Here is a 16,415-nt window from a genome sequence, read left to right as displayed (position 1 = left end):
CTCCATTCAACTTCCTTGACTGTAGAGTCCTATTCAGGGTCAAGGGAAGGAGAAATCAAACTAGAGATCATAAAGCTGCATGTATGTGGCATTGTATTGCCAGAGTTCTCTGAGTAAACCTTTCTAGAGATGCACATTTTGCACTCTATTGGAAAAGTTATCTTAGTTATAATGTTTCTGAAGATGCATTTGCCATATTGAAAGCAAGCAGTCACATACAATTTGATAGACACCAGCACAAATGACAAGAAAAACTTGGTAAAGTTGAAGAGACTGCCTTTGTTATACCTAATATCCTATCACCCCAGATCTATCTTCTCAAATCTCCACATTACTTAGCCTAACCCTATTTTTCTATTTTCTAGAGGAACCCACCACATTGATCAGGTTGATTTATTCACATTTTCCCAAAAATGCTAGGTAGATTCCTTCCTAAATCCATTAGTAAGTTATAGTCTGTATTCCCCATGGATGAACTGTGTTCACCAGTTATGACTCTTAGGAGGAACTTCATAGAAGATCTTCAGTGGCATCTATTGGTACATGTTGGACATTAACTAAAAATGTATAGTTTTAGCAACCAACAGATTCTATTCCTATACCTGTTGGTCATGTCCAGGCAGTTATGTGTAAAATAATTACAAAATGTTTCAAAATTTCAAGATGTTTGCCTACCTACATAGTGTCCTTCACTCTCCTCTCCAGCTCTCCAAATAATATCCATAATTCAAAGACCAGTTAAATCCTACAGGCATATTCACAGAATAACTGCCCTGAAAACATTGCTTAAATTAATGAAGACCATCTATGGGCAACGCATCTTCAAGAGCTCAAGATCTGGTGAAAAAACGGAAACAAAGAAGAAATTTCAATACAATGTGATGAAAAATTTAAATTATTTCTCTCTTGCAAATTTCCATTGCTTGTTTGAACATTCAGGAGAATAGTACTGCTTTCCCATTGAATGTATAAATAAATGTAAGAATGAAGGTTGGCCCTCCCTCCAAATTCATTAAACATTAAATTTTTAAGTAAAAGATAAGAGGGCTGTATGAAAATTAAAATTCATAATTACTTCCAATATAGAAAATAATTGAAATAGATAAAAACACAACCAAATGTAAATGGATATTGCTAAAAATCACCTTCTTAATTAAATTAGTAACAAAAGTGAAATTATTGTTCTCTCCATATTGGTGACATTGCTTCTTAAATTATTCAAATTAAAATATATTCTACTGGTGAATTCAGGAAAAATTGACAATAAAGGAATAGTATCATACACAAAGAAATATAACTCACTGTTTTAGCCTAGCAACTAGTGTTTACAGAACAAGTTACAGATTATTCTGCAATACGAAACAATCCTAAAGTGTTTTTAACCTTAAATCAAAATTCAAATTAGAATTAGAAATGAAATGATGTTCTCATTTCAGCAATGAATACAGAAGTGAAATCACTTGATTTTTCTGAAGACTGTATTTTTCAGTGTTCATCTGGATTTAACACTTTAAAGAATACCTTTTATTCCTTAAATAACATTCAGTTTGTGAAAGTAAGCACACCTTTTTCAGCTCTGCTTATTCTGCAGAAGGATCCTTCCATATCAAGGATTAACACAATATGCATCGTGGGTTCACAAAGTTCAGTTTGCTGCTATCCTTAGCAGATCATGAGAACCATCTGGACTGATTGATGTGGAGATTGAAAGTAATTGATCCTGCCATTGAGAAGCTTTTTGAAACATGAAATTAAACAAGATGATATTAAGCATTCTGAAGTCCATCAGAGTGGCACATCAAATGTGTTACTAGCTGTTCGTTTTCCTTTGTATTTTTATAAAGACCCTTGGCTGGCAGAATGGAACAGAAATAGAAGCTAAAAGATCTAGATATCGATGTAGTGATCAAAGGCATACAGCTGGTTTACTTTGTTATAATAATATTTTATGTGGTACATGAAGACTTTGATCCCTTGACAAATGTCATTTGTAGGTGAGCAATTATTAATAGGATTGTAAGTCTTAATATGCAAGGATCACCATTAATAAAAGTAGACTATTGTAAAGTGAATTAGCAATAATTTTACTTATGAATAAAAACTTATACTATTTCAGGTCATTTTCTTATTGTTTCTTGAAAAAAGAAGTCCTTTATAAGTCCAGTTAAATATTACCTAATTTTTGCATAAAAATTTCATGGTAAACAAGGCTTATTTTCTTACTTTACTGATGTCTAAAAGCTAAATTTCACTGGTGATATATCATTTGTTTAAGACTAGGTAACTGATAACCTAAGCTGAGACCCAAAATTTGTTATTTTCTTTATTTCCCGCACAATATTTTCCATCATGGTAAAATAAGCTATGTTTCTTTAGCAAGACAATTGAAAAGCATAAACATTGGTTTACTAGAAAGATTTTTAATATTCCATATTATTTACAACTGTTTGCTTATTTCCATGTATAAAATGACATTGATTCAATAGACTTCTTCCACATTTGCATGATATTCAGCTATAACACTAACTCAGGCAATATTCATATGGCTCCAGAATTAAACCGGTATCTGACCTCCCAATTGAATTAGAAGATAGGCATTTTGTGATTTGAGGAAGACATCCTGTGAATTTACAAATGTCCAGAAAGTGATACAAAAGAAAAACAAAAGACTTTAGTCTAGTTAAAAGTAGTGCTACTATTTCTTCAAATTCTGAAAGCTGTAATAAGTATCACTCCCAAATCTGGGGATAAAGTACAGAAAATGGCATCTCCCAATATAGTCTTGGACATATTTGTCATTAAGAAACACAATGAAATATGACAAGTTGTACAGCAACTTTTAAAAATTGCTAATAATTCTTTGTTTATCTCAGTAGTAAAATTTAAATACTGATCCAACCTGACACATATGAACATAACATACCTATTCTGAAAGACAAAGAATATGTATCGATATTTATATTTAATACAAATCATGGAATATAGAATTATAGAATTGTGCCTATTTACCTAGAAAATATTACCCCAGTTTTGTTTTTCTAAGCTTCAAGAGAGATTTCTTGGAGAAAATGAGATTTTATAAGCAATGCTAGCAAAAAAAGACAATTTAAAAGATTATGGAGAAAAATGCGTATTTTAGACACAAAACACAGATTGAGAAACGCTTAGGGGCAAGAAGTAATGCATCACTGGCCAGTGTAAATGAACCGTTTAGGCAGTAAAATGTGTCCAAGCAAGTGGTGAGTATATCCTGTTCTCTTTTATATATCTAGACAAGTGATTTCAAACACCCACATGGAGCCCTGAGACCCTGGGTGTTCACCTAATGTAAGCCCCAATATAGGAGCTGAGGTCAAGTAATTGAGGGAATATGTCCAACAATCAATAAGCAAATTAGAATGAGCTAACTGTCACACATTCTTACCCTCATCCCTTTGCTGCATTAACTGAGCAAACAGCTCTCTCTAACTATGTAGGAAAAGTGTTAGTACTCAAATAAAAAGGTAAATTTAATAATCTGCTTAAGGCTGTATGAAAAAATGAAGCAATGTGTATCAGGTTTCTTCAAATATACGCATATTGCAATCCACCCTTATAAGTAGATTTACCCTCGATCGTAAGAGCTAAAAGCAGGCCGGGCACAGTGGCTCATGCTTATAATCCCAACACTTTGGGAGGCTGAGGTGGGGGGACCACGAGGTCAGGAGATCAAGACCATCCTGGCTAACATGGTGAACCCCGTCTCTACTAAAAATACAAAAAAATTAGTTGGGTGTGGTGGTGGGCGCCTGTAGTCCCAGCTACTCAGGAGGCTGAGGCAGGAGAGTGGCGTGAACCCGGGAGGCAGAGGTTGCAGTGAGCCGAGATCACACCACTGTACTCCAGCCTGGGCGACAGAACGAGACTGTCTCAAGAAAAAAAAAAAAAGGAAACATTCTGCAAATGTTGAATTTAAATGCATATTTCTGCTTTCATATAGCTTATATGATAATAAAGCTATATGCACCAGCAGATATATTGTTTAATATTATATAACATATTGTATATATTTTACACTGGATAATGGAAAAATGGTACCTATTATGTTGGTGACCACAATTTTGTCAGCCTTAGAAAAACTTCAGGGCCGGGCGCGGTGGCTCACGCCTGTAATCCCAGTACTTTGGGAGGCCGAGGCGAGCGGGTCACGAGGTCAGGAGATCGAGACCATCCTGGCAAACACGGTGAAACCCCCTCTCTACTAAAAATACAGAAAATTAGCCAGGTGTAGTGGCGGGCGCCTGTAGTCCCAGCTACTCGGGAGGCCGAGGCAGGAGAATGGCGTGAACCTGGGAGGCAGAGCTTGCAGTGAGCTGAGATTGTGCCACTGCAATCCAGCCTGGGCGACAGAGCGAGACTCTGTCTCAAAAAAACAAAAAACAAACAAAAAAAACTTCAGAGCATAAGCCAAAACAATTAGAAATAGCATGGCTTTAAATTAATTTTTCAAGAATCTTAAGGTGACAAATATTCTGTCATCTGTCATGCAAATCTAGTTCCACAGAACGGCAAATTAGGAATCCATTACCTGGAATAACCATTCCTCATGCCTAGAAGAAGAATGTCTACAAGTAGGATTCTTGCTTTCAACATGACCTTATAAATTGGAGTCCGACTGAATCATTTTTTCTTGGCAATGGACAAGAAAATCAGACTGTAACTGTAGCTTTGTCACTGAGAATTGGTCAACCATTTCAAAATAGGTAAGTTTTCTCCCCCTGATGTTTCTACTGGGGCTTGAAGGATTGATAAATATGCTTCTATTCTCTGTCAGAATTTTGAACCAAGGGAGAGATACGCAAAGATTCAGGCAGATGGAGATCAAGATGGCAGGTTTATTTTTAAAGGAGCTATGGGGAATCTTTGTGGTAACAATAAATTTTTTCTGTTACTGTAGACACACATACCTTCCCAGCCACAAGTGGTGCTAGACAACTGCACACCTCTCCATCCCACCTCCCATCCCAACAGATACATAGGCATTTTCTTCAGATGTTGATGAAAATAATTATTTTATCACTATATCCAGATAATTCCAACAAGCAATATGCTTGTTGAGGTGGAATAATTTTTCTAAGATACAAACAGAAAATATATACGATTGAAATAGACACTAGGTGATATTTCACATATGCAATATGAGCTCTGTTTCTTTGACAAGACAGATGAATGAAGAATTCATGTTTGAATGATTGGCATTAGTCTAAAGTATTAAATAATGAAATTGTCCATATTCTCTGCCCAGTATGATCTTTTAAAATATCATCCACACAAATACAAGTGAGGTCATATTTTTTACAATGAGGCATCAAATTTAAAGGCAGCAAAAAAATAATGAATATACCTCTTAGGCTAATTGTTTACCTTAGTGGCTTTAATGATATGGAAAGTTGAAGTTTAGAGTGAGAAAAGCACCAAAAAAGAAAATAATCAGTCTCCTGACTTTCATATCTGGTAGTCTTAGAATGAATGTCAGAACTGTCACAGGTCAAATAATGGCCCAGTACGTTTTCAAATAAGTGACACTGAACACCATGTTTTAGAAGTACATGATTGTCCTTCTTGATGTTAATCTCACAACTTAAGGACATGCTTGCCAAACATCATAATTTATCTTAATAACTCATATCAGATAAATCTCCAGTGGAGACCTATGCTCTGGACTCCAGACTTATGCCAAGTAGCCTAATTACTATCTCCACTTGCAGGCAAAATAGGCATCTCAAAGTGAACATACCTCAAAAAGAGCTCTTAATCTCCTTCTACTATTCTCCCCACTTACCCAGCATCTTCCCCATTCTCACCTTCTCTCATCATGTTCCTCATATCAGGAGGTAATAGACTCCATCCTTATAGTTATACAGTTATTAAGCCACGAAACACCCGGTTTATACCCTTGGCAGCCCTATTTTTTTTTTTAATTATGCTTTAAGTTCTGTGATACAGGTGCAGACATGCAGGTTTGTTACTTAGGTATACATGTGCCATGGTGGTTTGCTGCACCTATCAACCTGTCATCTACATTAGGTATTTCTGCTAATGCTATCCCTCCCTTACCCCCCACCCCCTGATAGGCCCTTGTGTGTAATGTTCCCCTCCCTGTATCCATGTGTTCTTATTGTTCAACTCCCACTTATGAGTGAGAATATGCAGTGTTTGGTTTTCTGTTCCTGTGTTAGTTTGCTGAGACTGTGGTTTCTCAGCTTCATCTATGTCCCTGCAAAGGACATGAACACATTCTTTTTTATGGCTGCATAATATTCCATGGTATATATGTGCCACATTTTCTTTATCCAGGCTGCTATCATTGATGGGCATTTGGGTTGGTTCCAAGTCTTTGCTACTGTGAATAGTGCTGCAGTAAACATACATGTGCTTGTGCCAACCCCATCAAAAAGTGGGCAAAGGATGTGAACAGACACTTCTCAAAAGAAGAAATTTATGCGGCCAACAAACATATGAAAAAAAGCTCATGATCACTGTGCCGGGTCCATCCCGCAGACCCTGGCTGAGCAACAGAAGAAAGGAGTACTCAGACACAAATATACAGGGTAAGAGCAGGCTAGGAGGCTGCGAGCACTAGGGGCAGAGGAGAGTTAGCAGTCTCGATAAGCCAGAGCTGCTTGTATTTATTCAGTACTGGTATAACGTCCAAGGTCTGGAGTCAACACAATTGCTGGGTAATTAACATTTTTGCTCCCTCTTACAGGGAGCAGTCTCATGCTCAGAAGTTCAAAAGTCAGTTTCCTGATGACATAAGTAAACAAGCATATTTAGATAAACTTCTTCACTTTTCCTTGCACCTACTTCTCACCCTTATCCTCAGAGAAAGAGAATTTTCTTCCTTCACATTTATTCTCTCATTAAGATTTTGCAAGACCTTCCAACCTTTCAAGAAGGCTTGCATCTTTCCTTATAGCTTCTCCCACCACCCTGACCGATCTCCCACATCACTGGTCATTAGAGAAATGCAAATCAAAACCGCAGTGAGATACCATCCCATGCCAGTTAGAATGGCGACCACTAAAAAGTCAGGAAATAATAGACACTGGAGAGGATATGGAGAAATAGGAATGCTTTTACACTGTTGATGGGAGTGTAAGTTAGTTCAACTATTGTGAAAGGCAGTGTGGTGATTTCTCAAGGTTCTAGAACCAGAAATACCATTTGACCCAGCAATCCCATTACTAGGTTTCTACCCAAGGTATTATAAATCATTCTACGTTTTTTTTGACATGGAGTTTCACTCTTGTCATCCAGGTTGGAGTGCAATGGCACGATCTTGGCTCACTGCAACCACCACCTCCTGGGTTAGGAGCTGGGATTACAGGCACCCGCCAACATGCCCGGCTAATGTTTGTATTTTTAGTAGAGACAGGGTTTCACCATGTTGGCCAGGCTGGTCTCAAACTCCTGACCTCAGGTAATCCACCCATCTCAGCCTCCCTAAGTGCTGTGATTACAGGAGTAAGCCACCATTCCCAGCCACCCTCATTTTTTTATAGCTCATACTATGTTAACAAATTTTATCAATAGTAATTCAAAACATCTTCAGATTCTGTTCCTGTCTCACCACCGTCACTACCCCCCTGATTCAAACCACCATCTCTCCACTCTCCAGTTAGGTTTACTGCTATAGCCGCCTAACTGGTCTTCCTACTTCCCTGTAGCCCCTTGCCTTCAGTCTATTCTTGTTTCTGCAATTAGGGTGATTCTTTAAGAATAAGTCAGACCGAGCCATTCTTCTCTTAAAACCCTCCAATGACTTCACTCTCCATCCCACTCAAGGTATTAGTTTCCTCAGGCTACTGTAACAAATTACCACCAACTGAGTAGGTTAAAAGTACAGAAATTTATTCTCTTACAGTTCTGGAGGCTAGGAGTTGAAAGTAAGGTGTCATCAGGGTCATGGTCTCTGAAGGCTCCAGGGGTGGATCCTTCCTTGTCTTTTCCTAGCTTCTCACAGTTGCCATCAATCCTTGGCATTCTCTGGCTTGTAGTTACATGACTCCAATCTCTTCCTTCATCTTCACATACTTTATCCACTGTGTGTTTTTCTAAATATCCACGTTCTTACAAGCACACTAGTCATTTGATAAGGGCCCATCTGAATCCACTTAATTTGATTGACTAGGCAAGATTTTATTTCCAAGTAATGTCATATTTACAAGTACTGAGAGTTGGGATTTGAACATCTTTTTGGGGAAGACACAATTCAACCCACATTACTCACATCCCAAAGCTCCTTACCATGCACGCATCTCCAGTCCTTTGGTATTCAAAGTGTGATACACAGACCAGTAGCACCAGCATCCCCTGAAACTTGTAAGAAATATAAACTCTCCAGACCACCTGAATCAGAATCTTTATTTTAATGTGAAACCTTGGTGATTTATATGCAAATTAGAATTTGAGAAGCATACCCCTCAAAACGACCTGCCTACTTTTCTTATTATTTCATCTGCTCCTTACTCCATATCACTCTGTCATTACTCTGCTTGTGTCATATTAGCCTTTTTGATATTCCTGTAGTGCCTGGACTATTCCTTCCCCAGATATTTGCATGGGTTATTTACTCACCTGCACCAGATATAAAGATATAGTTATTATATATAGTGATATATAATTATACATATATTATCACACATATATATAACACAGTGCAGTTGTTCCTGGTTAATCTATTTTAAATATACATCCTATCAACCCCATTCTTCTTCCTTGCTTTTTCTAATTCAAAAGTATTTATTTTCACAAATTTTTATCCACAGCTAAATATTACAGTGACTATTCCAAGCATTTTTCTATAAAGAAAGGTGTAGTTTACAGATTTGTTCAAAGTGGAAAAATATTTTCATCAGTAGTCTTTCTTCCCTGGTGTTAGGTTCACCCCTGAATATGTTCTGAACTCTTCCGGAGAGGCAGTCCTTCATCTAAATGTCAGTGGGTGGCAAAATATTATATTCAAATCTTGATTATTCTGACACAGTGTCACTTCAGAAAGTAGCTTAGTTTCATTTCCGGTTGATCCCCTTTGTTAGAATTAGGAATTTTTTTTTTAATCTTTTGTATGTAATGACCTTTATAATAATAATAAATCCTGCCCTGTGTTTGTCATTGGCATTAACCTCTGTCTACACCCTCTAATTCTCTAATTATGGCTCCAGTGGGTACAAAAGGTGAATTATGGTTATTTGGCTCATGCAGCAAATTAATTGGAGAAACTGATGACAAATAGTCTGTGAAGAACTACAAGGTCTTGCCCCATGCTGTCCCATTTTAGTTACCATTTAGTTATGTAGGCATTACACAAATGCCTCAAATTAGGACACCTTTGCTGTCTCAGTAGGTCGAGTGTATGAAAATTTGCTTTATGCAGAAGAAATAAATTCTAATTTATTGGTTACCAGAATCTTAATGTATGAAGGTTCTAAGTAAATATTTGATGAATTGATGGTAGCAGTGTTAATTTTTAAATGTTCCAAGCTCCTAGTTTTTTGGTTTTGTTTTTTACAAAAGCCTTAAAGTTTGGTACTAAGGAAATCAAAGAATCAACTCCCACCATCATGCTTCAGGGAAAGGGAAAAATGTCTACCTTTGGGTCTAATCTGCCTCCCAGGTGAGCCTACAGGTACTAGAACTCTAACTGCAACTAGGACGGCACAGGGAAAATGCATGTATGTAATATGCTTGTCGGCTTCAGCAACAACTCATGTATACATACACATTTACTATATGTAAACAGGTCCCGTATCATACTTAAAGCACAAGTGTTTGATCTATAAATATTTGATTCTTAGTTTTTAAAATGCTTCTAATGTTTTAAAAGACAAAACTCCACCATGATATCACATTGAACATTAAAATTATTCCCACAGCAACACTTATTTCAGAGAAACAATTGAGAAGTCAGTTATCTTAGTCACCACTAAAGGCACCTGGTGAGAAAAGCCTGAACTAAATTTTAAATATTAAAAAATTAGACATCTAGTGCAGAGTTCAAACCTTTATGTTGAATTGTTTAAGAGTCATTACTGATTTCATGACGCTGATAAGTGTTTGAGATGAAATGATTTTTAAAAATGCAGAGAAAATGCTAACAGAATATTATATAGTTCCCCTAAAGATGCTTCTTCTAACCTCCAAGTATTAAATAAGATTGATCTAAATGTTAAGTACATATAAAGTATATATTTGCTAGTCATCTATAAATTTTAAGTACAATTCCAGTGATATACCTGTATCTTTTGGAAGAGAAGAACTAAACCTGCCATTTCTTAGGCTAAGTAGACAATTCATAAGGTCCTTCCTTCCCCATTTATTCTGATTGCCAAGCTTTTGTTCAGTAAGCTCTTGGCATCTAGTAATTAACCAGTGACAGCAGACAGTAGTGACCAAGAGAGATGGAGAGAACGATGGTGTAAGACAGTATATAAGGACAATAAGCCACTGTATTTGTGGAACCACTGTATGTCAAAACTCCTTAACTCTCTAACAAGGCATTTTTGGTCTTTTAAGATTAAGGACAGTCCTTACATAAGGGACTCAGTTTCAAACTAAAGTACATCAAAAAGCAAATTATACTTCACAAACAACTTTAAAGAGGTAGCCACAAACCCAGCTGTTTTAGATTGGCCTTCTAAATGAAGTCAGCACATGGATCCATGTGTGAGTGTCATGGACGTCAGTGATTATGTAACTGTAACTGAAAGAAAAAGGTACAGCTCTGCAGACACCCAAGAGAAGCTAGCATGTTTAATGTGGATGTAGAAGGGATAATGTCCATGGCAACTGATTGGAACACAACTGTCAGCAGCCTCAATGCAGGCTAAGACTGGGTTAAGCCCCAGGAGATGCAGAGAATGACTGAGGAAGCTGTGGTCTAAGGGCACAGTACAGAAGGTAGCTTGGAGTGTGCTGTGTTTCCTAGAGCCTTTTAAGTTGGGTGGTTGAGTAAAGGAGGGTGGAGGCAGGCTGTTCTACTTCCAATCCATGGATAAATCTCATTTTCTCAATGTAATACAGAGGCTGTTCTTCTATGATTGGCAAACACTATTTGTTCTTATCATGGAAACAGCATACTGCTATCAAGAAATAGGGAAAAGACAGTAAAAAAAATGTGTGGAAAGAATATGGAATACCATGCAGCCATAAAAAATGATGAGTTCATGTCCTTTGTAGGGACATGGATGAAGCTGGAAACCATCATTCTCAGCAAACTATCGCAAGGACAAAAAACCAAATGCCGCATGTTCTCACTCATAGGTGGGAATTGCACAATGAGAACACTTGGACACAGGAAGGGGAACATCACACACCAGGGCCTGCTGTGTGGTGGGGGGAGGGAGGAGGGATAGCATTAGGAGATATACCTAATGGAAATGACGAGTTAGTGGGTGCAGCAAACCAACATGGCACATGTATACATATGCAACAAACCTGCACATTGTGCACATGTACCCTAGAACTTTAAGTATAATAAAAAAAGTGTGGAAAGAATAATATGGGTTTCTAACTGAATGCTTGCTTTTGAAGAGCCCAAAAACAAACAAACAAAAAATTCTAAGAGCAGCAAACATCTACGTCTGTTATATTACTGAATTACTCTTTTTTAAAATCCTAATTTCATAGGAGAGATATTTACAATTTTGAATTACAACGTTTGAAAAACGTTGAAAATAACCTGAAAGGGGAAAGTTGACCTAAGCCATTTTATTCTCTTGAAAAAACCCCAAACTTTTGTATAATAGTAATCCCTGAACTGAGTATTTTTGAAGGTTTTTCAGATAATCTGATGTGCGAGGTTAGTTTGTTTTACTATTCAGTTGTTTGGAATAGTAGAGCATTATATGAGGCTCTTACTGGAGGCTTAATGGTATTAAGAGATTAAAAGCTTTCACATTGTTTGGATTTTACATCTATAAATAAAACAAGTTGTTATCGTTTTGTAATATTTAGCTTATACATTTTTGTGAGAGTTTTGTGGGACTTGGAAAGTGTATGGACTAGCATCAGACACAAATTATTTTTCCATCTTTCTCACTTGGAGTTTCAGGTAGCAGCATTTTAATCATCTCTTCCATTAAACCAAGATTACACAAAAGCGTTTGAGGACACTGAGGACTGGCACTTCTAATTTTGCTTCAGAAACCAGTACTCAAAATGTCTGGTTTGGAGGTCAGTTACACTGCTGTCTTTGTATAATCAGCCATTAAAAAATATTTTGGGGACATTTCTCAGAAGTCTCATCCCCATATTTTTGTTCTTAACACATCTCACCACAAACTCTACCACACCTATGGTTTGCAAACTTTGGGAAATGTCACTATATGTCATTATCATGGTTATTAGTACTATTATTTGTTAAAAGCCCTTTGAAGGCAATTTATGTGACTTATATATAGTTAGTATTTTAATTTGGACATTCTCCAGTTATAAGCAAAGATTAAAACTCGGCAGCTTCATTTTATAGAATTGGCATCTTTTAGATGGCTATGGGGACTGCTTGGTGTCTATAAATTATTATGTATATTTGTTGGACTGAAATCAAACTTAAAATCTTCCACATTTCAAGTGTTTTTATTCTGAGCAGTACGTACAAAAAATAACGCCATAGTTGTGTCTAATTCTGTATAGTTCAGCACCCTCCACAGGCTGTCAATCTCTGATTTGATCTACTTTTACCAGATTTAACAGATCCTTGAATTTACTTTACTGTCTATACTTCCTTTTTGCTCACATTGGGAATCAGACTAAACATGCATCTACTTCATTGAGGAACTCCAGATTGAGACATGCTGGCATTGACTCCATGGTTAGGGAAGATGGATGAAATGGAAACAAAACAGGAAACATTTGCTTGGCATCTAATAGCAGTTGCTGAGGGTCATTCTGCTCTTGTAGTTGTGCCTGGATCGTTTGTATAAAGGCCACTGTTACCTGTTCTTCAAATTCATTCAGGGGAGGCTAAAGGTTTAAAATTTTGACAATCTGCTCGGTGCTGAGAGAGGCACACAGGGAGCAGATGGCCTCTGCATCCTCCTGGGTTTTCTTCTTTAATTGCAGGAGCTGGGCTGCTTGGATCAGAGGTTCCATGGTCTGAACTACTCCACTCTGGTGAAGGTTTCTTCCTCAAAGCCACTCCTCAAGCTGACTTATACTGTACCTGAGTTGCATGCCTGTGCTCCAAGAGCAGACGTCCTTCCGCAGGAGCAGGTCATTAAGAGTCACTGGGTTGATCACGAAGAAGAGCTGTTTGAATACCTGCAGGATGATCTCAGGGTCCAAGCCCTGGTCACACATGACTGTATGAAAGGCATTCATCTGGCGGATGATAGCTTCCAGGCGGTATGAGTTATCCCCATCTGCCATGCTGGAGGAGTGCTTCTGGGAGCCAGTGGGCTTCACACCAGATAGACCCTGAATGCTCTCATTTTCCAACATGGCAGAAACTATCATCAGCTGTAACACACCCTCGGCAATTTTAAAGAGCTGCTGGTAGATCTGAATGGAAAGGTCGCTCAGTACCTGACGGTATTCGGTGAGGTCAAAGTTCTTAAGGCAGTGTTCGTTGTGCTTTGCTGTATTCTGAGTCATGAAGCCCTCATCCCCGCTGTACCGCTTCAGACAGTGAAGAAGGTGGCAGGTGTTGGATAACAGGAATGACGTCATCTCAAAGTCATCACTGTGCTTCTTCAGGACTTTCTTAGTGCTGTTGGTGGTGGAGGTCATCAGGGAGTGCACCTTGAGATCATCGTTGGTTTGGTCCGCGAGCCGGATGCACATGTAGAGCAGGTAGGCGGAGAGACAGGGCACTGTGTCCAACAGCATCTGGGGCTTCAAGTCTGTCACCAGGTTGAGGATGAGGAGGGCCTCGCCCTCTTTGTGGCACTCCAACGTGCCCTGGAAATCCTTTTCTTTCCACTGAACTGTGACCTGCCTGTTGAACTCATGGCGCTTCCTCTCACTCTCACTCTCGCTGCCTGGCAGCTTCTTCATGTAAATCTTCAGTTGCTTTTAGAGCTTCCTCTCATTCTTTTCCTCTTACTTTATTTTTCACCAAAGAACTTCCTATCAACTAGTATGTTGAATATTTTGCTTATTAACTTTGTTTGTTGTCTTCTCCCTCGATTAGAATATTAGCCACTTGAGGACAAGGATTTGAGCTGTTACATTCACTGCTGAATTTTAGGCTCCTGGAAGATACCCAGCATTCAATAGAGACCACACAATAAATATATGTCAAATAAATGAGTCTGTAAGTTCATCAATTTATTTGCCCATATGCATTAACTTTTGCCCATATACATCCAATAACTCTTGTTATATGAAATCAACTGTACTATTTGCTTCATGTAATAGTTTAAAAATACATATGTGTGTATATAAATATATACAGAGATCATAGACCTAACTCCATCTATATATGTGTGTATGTGATATATATAAATATATACACACATATATATGACTGACATATATATATAAATATATACACACACATATATATGACTGACATATATATAAATATATACACACACATAGATATGACTGATATATATATCTATCTTGTGTAAGTGGAATCAGGCAGTATTCAAACATACTTTCAATTAGTAATGACTATAGTTTAAATAAGAGAAAGTTTAAAGATTCTGATAGTTTAAATAAGAGAAAGCAAACATCACTACTACTAGTATTTGTGGAAAAAGATTACAAATAGAGATATTATGATAAAAGCATACAATATTTTTTATGTTTGTGCACTTAGATCGATGTTCAAACTTTGGCTCACCTATACATGTATAGCACATTGGAATATGTGCTACAGTATGCCATTTATAAAGATGGAAAATAATAGTTTATAAACATTATTATTTATTTAGCAACATCATAAGCTTGGTTTCAAAAAAAATACCTGAATTACATAGCATAATCCCAGTGCTGGAGAACAGAACAGTAGCTGCCAAGGGTTAGGGTTGGCTGGAAGATATGATTAGTGAGGGATAACGTGAAAACATGTACTTTGTTTGTGGTGATAGAGCAGTTCTGCATCCAGATAATTGTAATGGTTACATAAATCCACACTTCATAGATCTATACAGACACATCACACATACATTCAAACACATCTGTACATGTAAAATCCTTAGAAATATGAATAGGGCCTGAACCTAAGTTAATGGTATGGAAACAATGTCAATTTCCTGATTTTGGCAATGTACTAGGTTAAGTTATATATAATCATTGAGGAAAGTTGCCTGAAAATAGCATAGTCATTCATTTTACTTCTTTTTTTAACTTCTTATGAGTCAAATTATTTTAAAACAAAAGGTATTAAGCAAAGACAAAAATTTGAAAGTTCAAAAATCAAAGCCCATATGAATTTGGACATATTATTTGATTTCTTTTGTAGACCTTGATTTCTTCACCTGTAAAAATGGAATAATAGTATGATTCCTATCTCATTATTGTCATGCTTAAATCATACCACTTAAGTAGGTGCCTGTATATATTATATATATATATATATATATACACACACACACATATATCTATATATATGACTGACTTTGACTGACTTAGGTCTATGATTTAAGATGCGGAAATTGGAATTTACCAGACCATTTGTGAATTGATTTGTTCTTATGCTTCACCAACTGTCATGGTAAGGGACACCTTAGCCCCAGCTCATAGTATGAAAACACGTAAATGCTTCTATGTGCCCTAAATTTCTCTTGGTTAAGCTTTATACTTTTTTTTTTGTTTATGACACAGAAATATGATCACAAAGCACATGTGTACCACAATACAAATTTCATGTATTTTGTCTCTGTATCATGTTTTCTTTCCATTTATGTCTTTTCAAGCTAACAATTCCTAATCTCCTAATACAGTGGGCCTTTCAAGCACTTACTTCTTTAGATAGTCATGTTCTTTTAACTAGGATCTCACAGATAAAGTTATCAAAGCATAGAAAAGGGTGAAGAACCTTGACTCCTTCCCCTCTCCATCCCCCACTGAATTCAATTCGTCCCAACCTTGTATTTGTTTTATTCTTCTGGAAAAGAAAATATAGTCATCACCCTCAATAAATATACAATCTAGTTAGAGAGATATGACTTCAGAGTAGGATTTCTTAGTTTTGATTTTGATTATCTTCCTTTAGATATTTGGAAAGACCAAAATGCTGTATGCTTATGGACTGCAAGCAGTATGAGTGGAAAACAAAAGTAATAAATGTTACTTCTGACTTTATTATAACGTTAGGATTGTTAATAGTTAACAATTACTTACTGAAGGAAGATTTAAATTGAATATTTCTAAATGGGAAAAATTTTAAAAGCAGGTGAGTCCATAAATTTTAGGACCCAGAATCT

At 37.0% G+C, this 16,415-nt stretch overlaps 1 protein-coding gene across 1 annotated transcript; it reads right to left on the bottom strand.

The window, feature by feature from the left end:
- Positions 1 to 4,067: 4,067 nt before the first annotated feature.
- On the bottom strand, positions 4,068 to 14,470 carry LOC129137116 (unconventional myosin-Vb-like). The gene has a single exon (XM_054666877.2). The coding sequence runs from the start codon at positions 14,035 to 14,037 to the stop codon at positions 13,171 to 13,173; it is 867 nt and encodes a 288-aa protein (XP_054522852.1). The 5' UTR covers positions 14,038 to 14,470; the 3' UTR covers positions 4,068 to 13,170.
- Between the last annotated feature and the right edge of the window lie 1,945 nt (positions 14,471 to 16,415).

This window comes from Pan troglodytes, chromosome 16, assembly GCF_028858775.2.
Source record: "Pan troglodytes isolate AG18354 chromosome 16, NHGRI_mPanTro3-v2.0_pri, whole genome shotgun sequence".
Lineage (NCBI taxonomy): Eukaryota > Metazoa > Chordata > Mammalia > Primates > Hominidae > Pan > Pan troglodytes.
The sequence above is the reverse complement of the archived record's forward strand: the minus strand, read 5'-3'. Positions and strand labels throughout refer to the sequence as shown.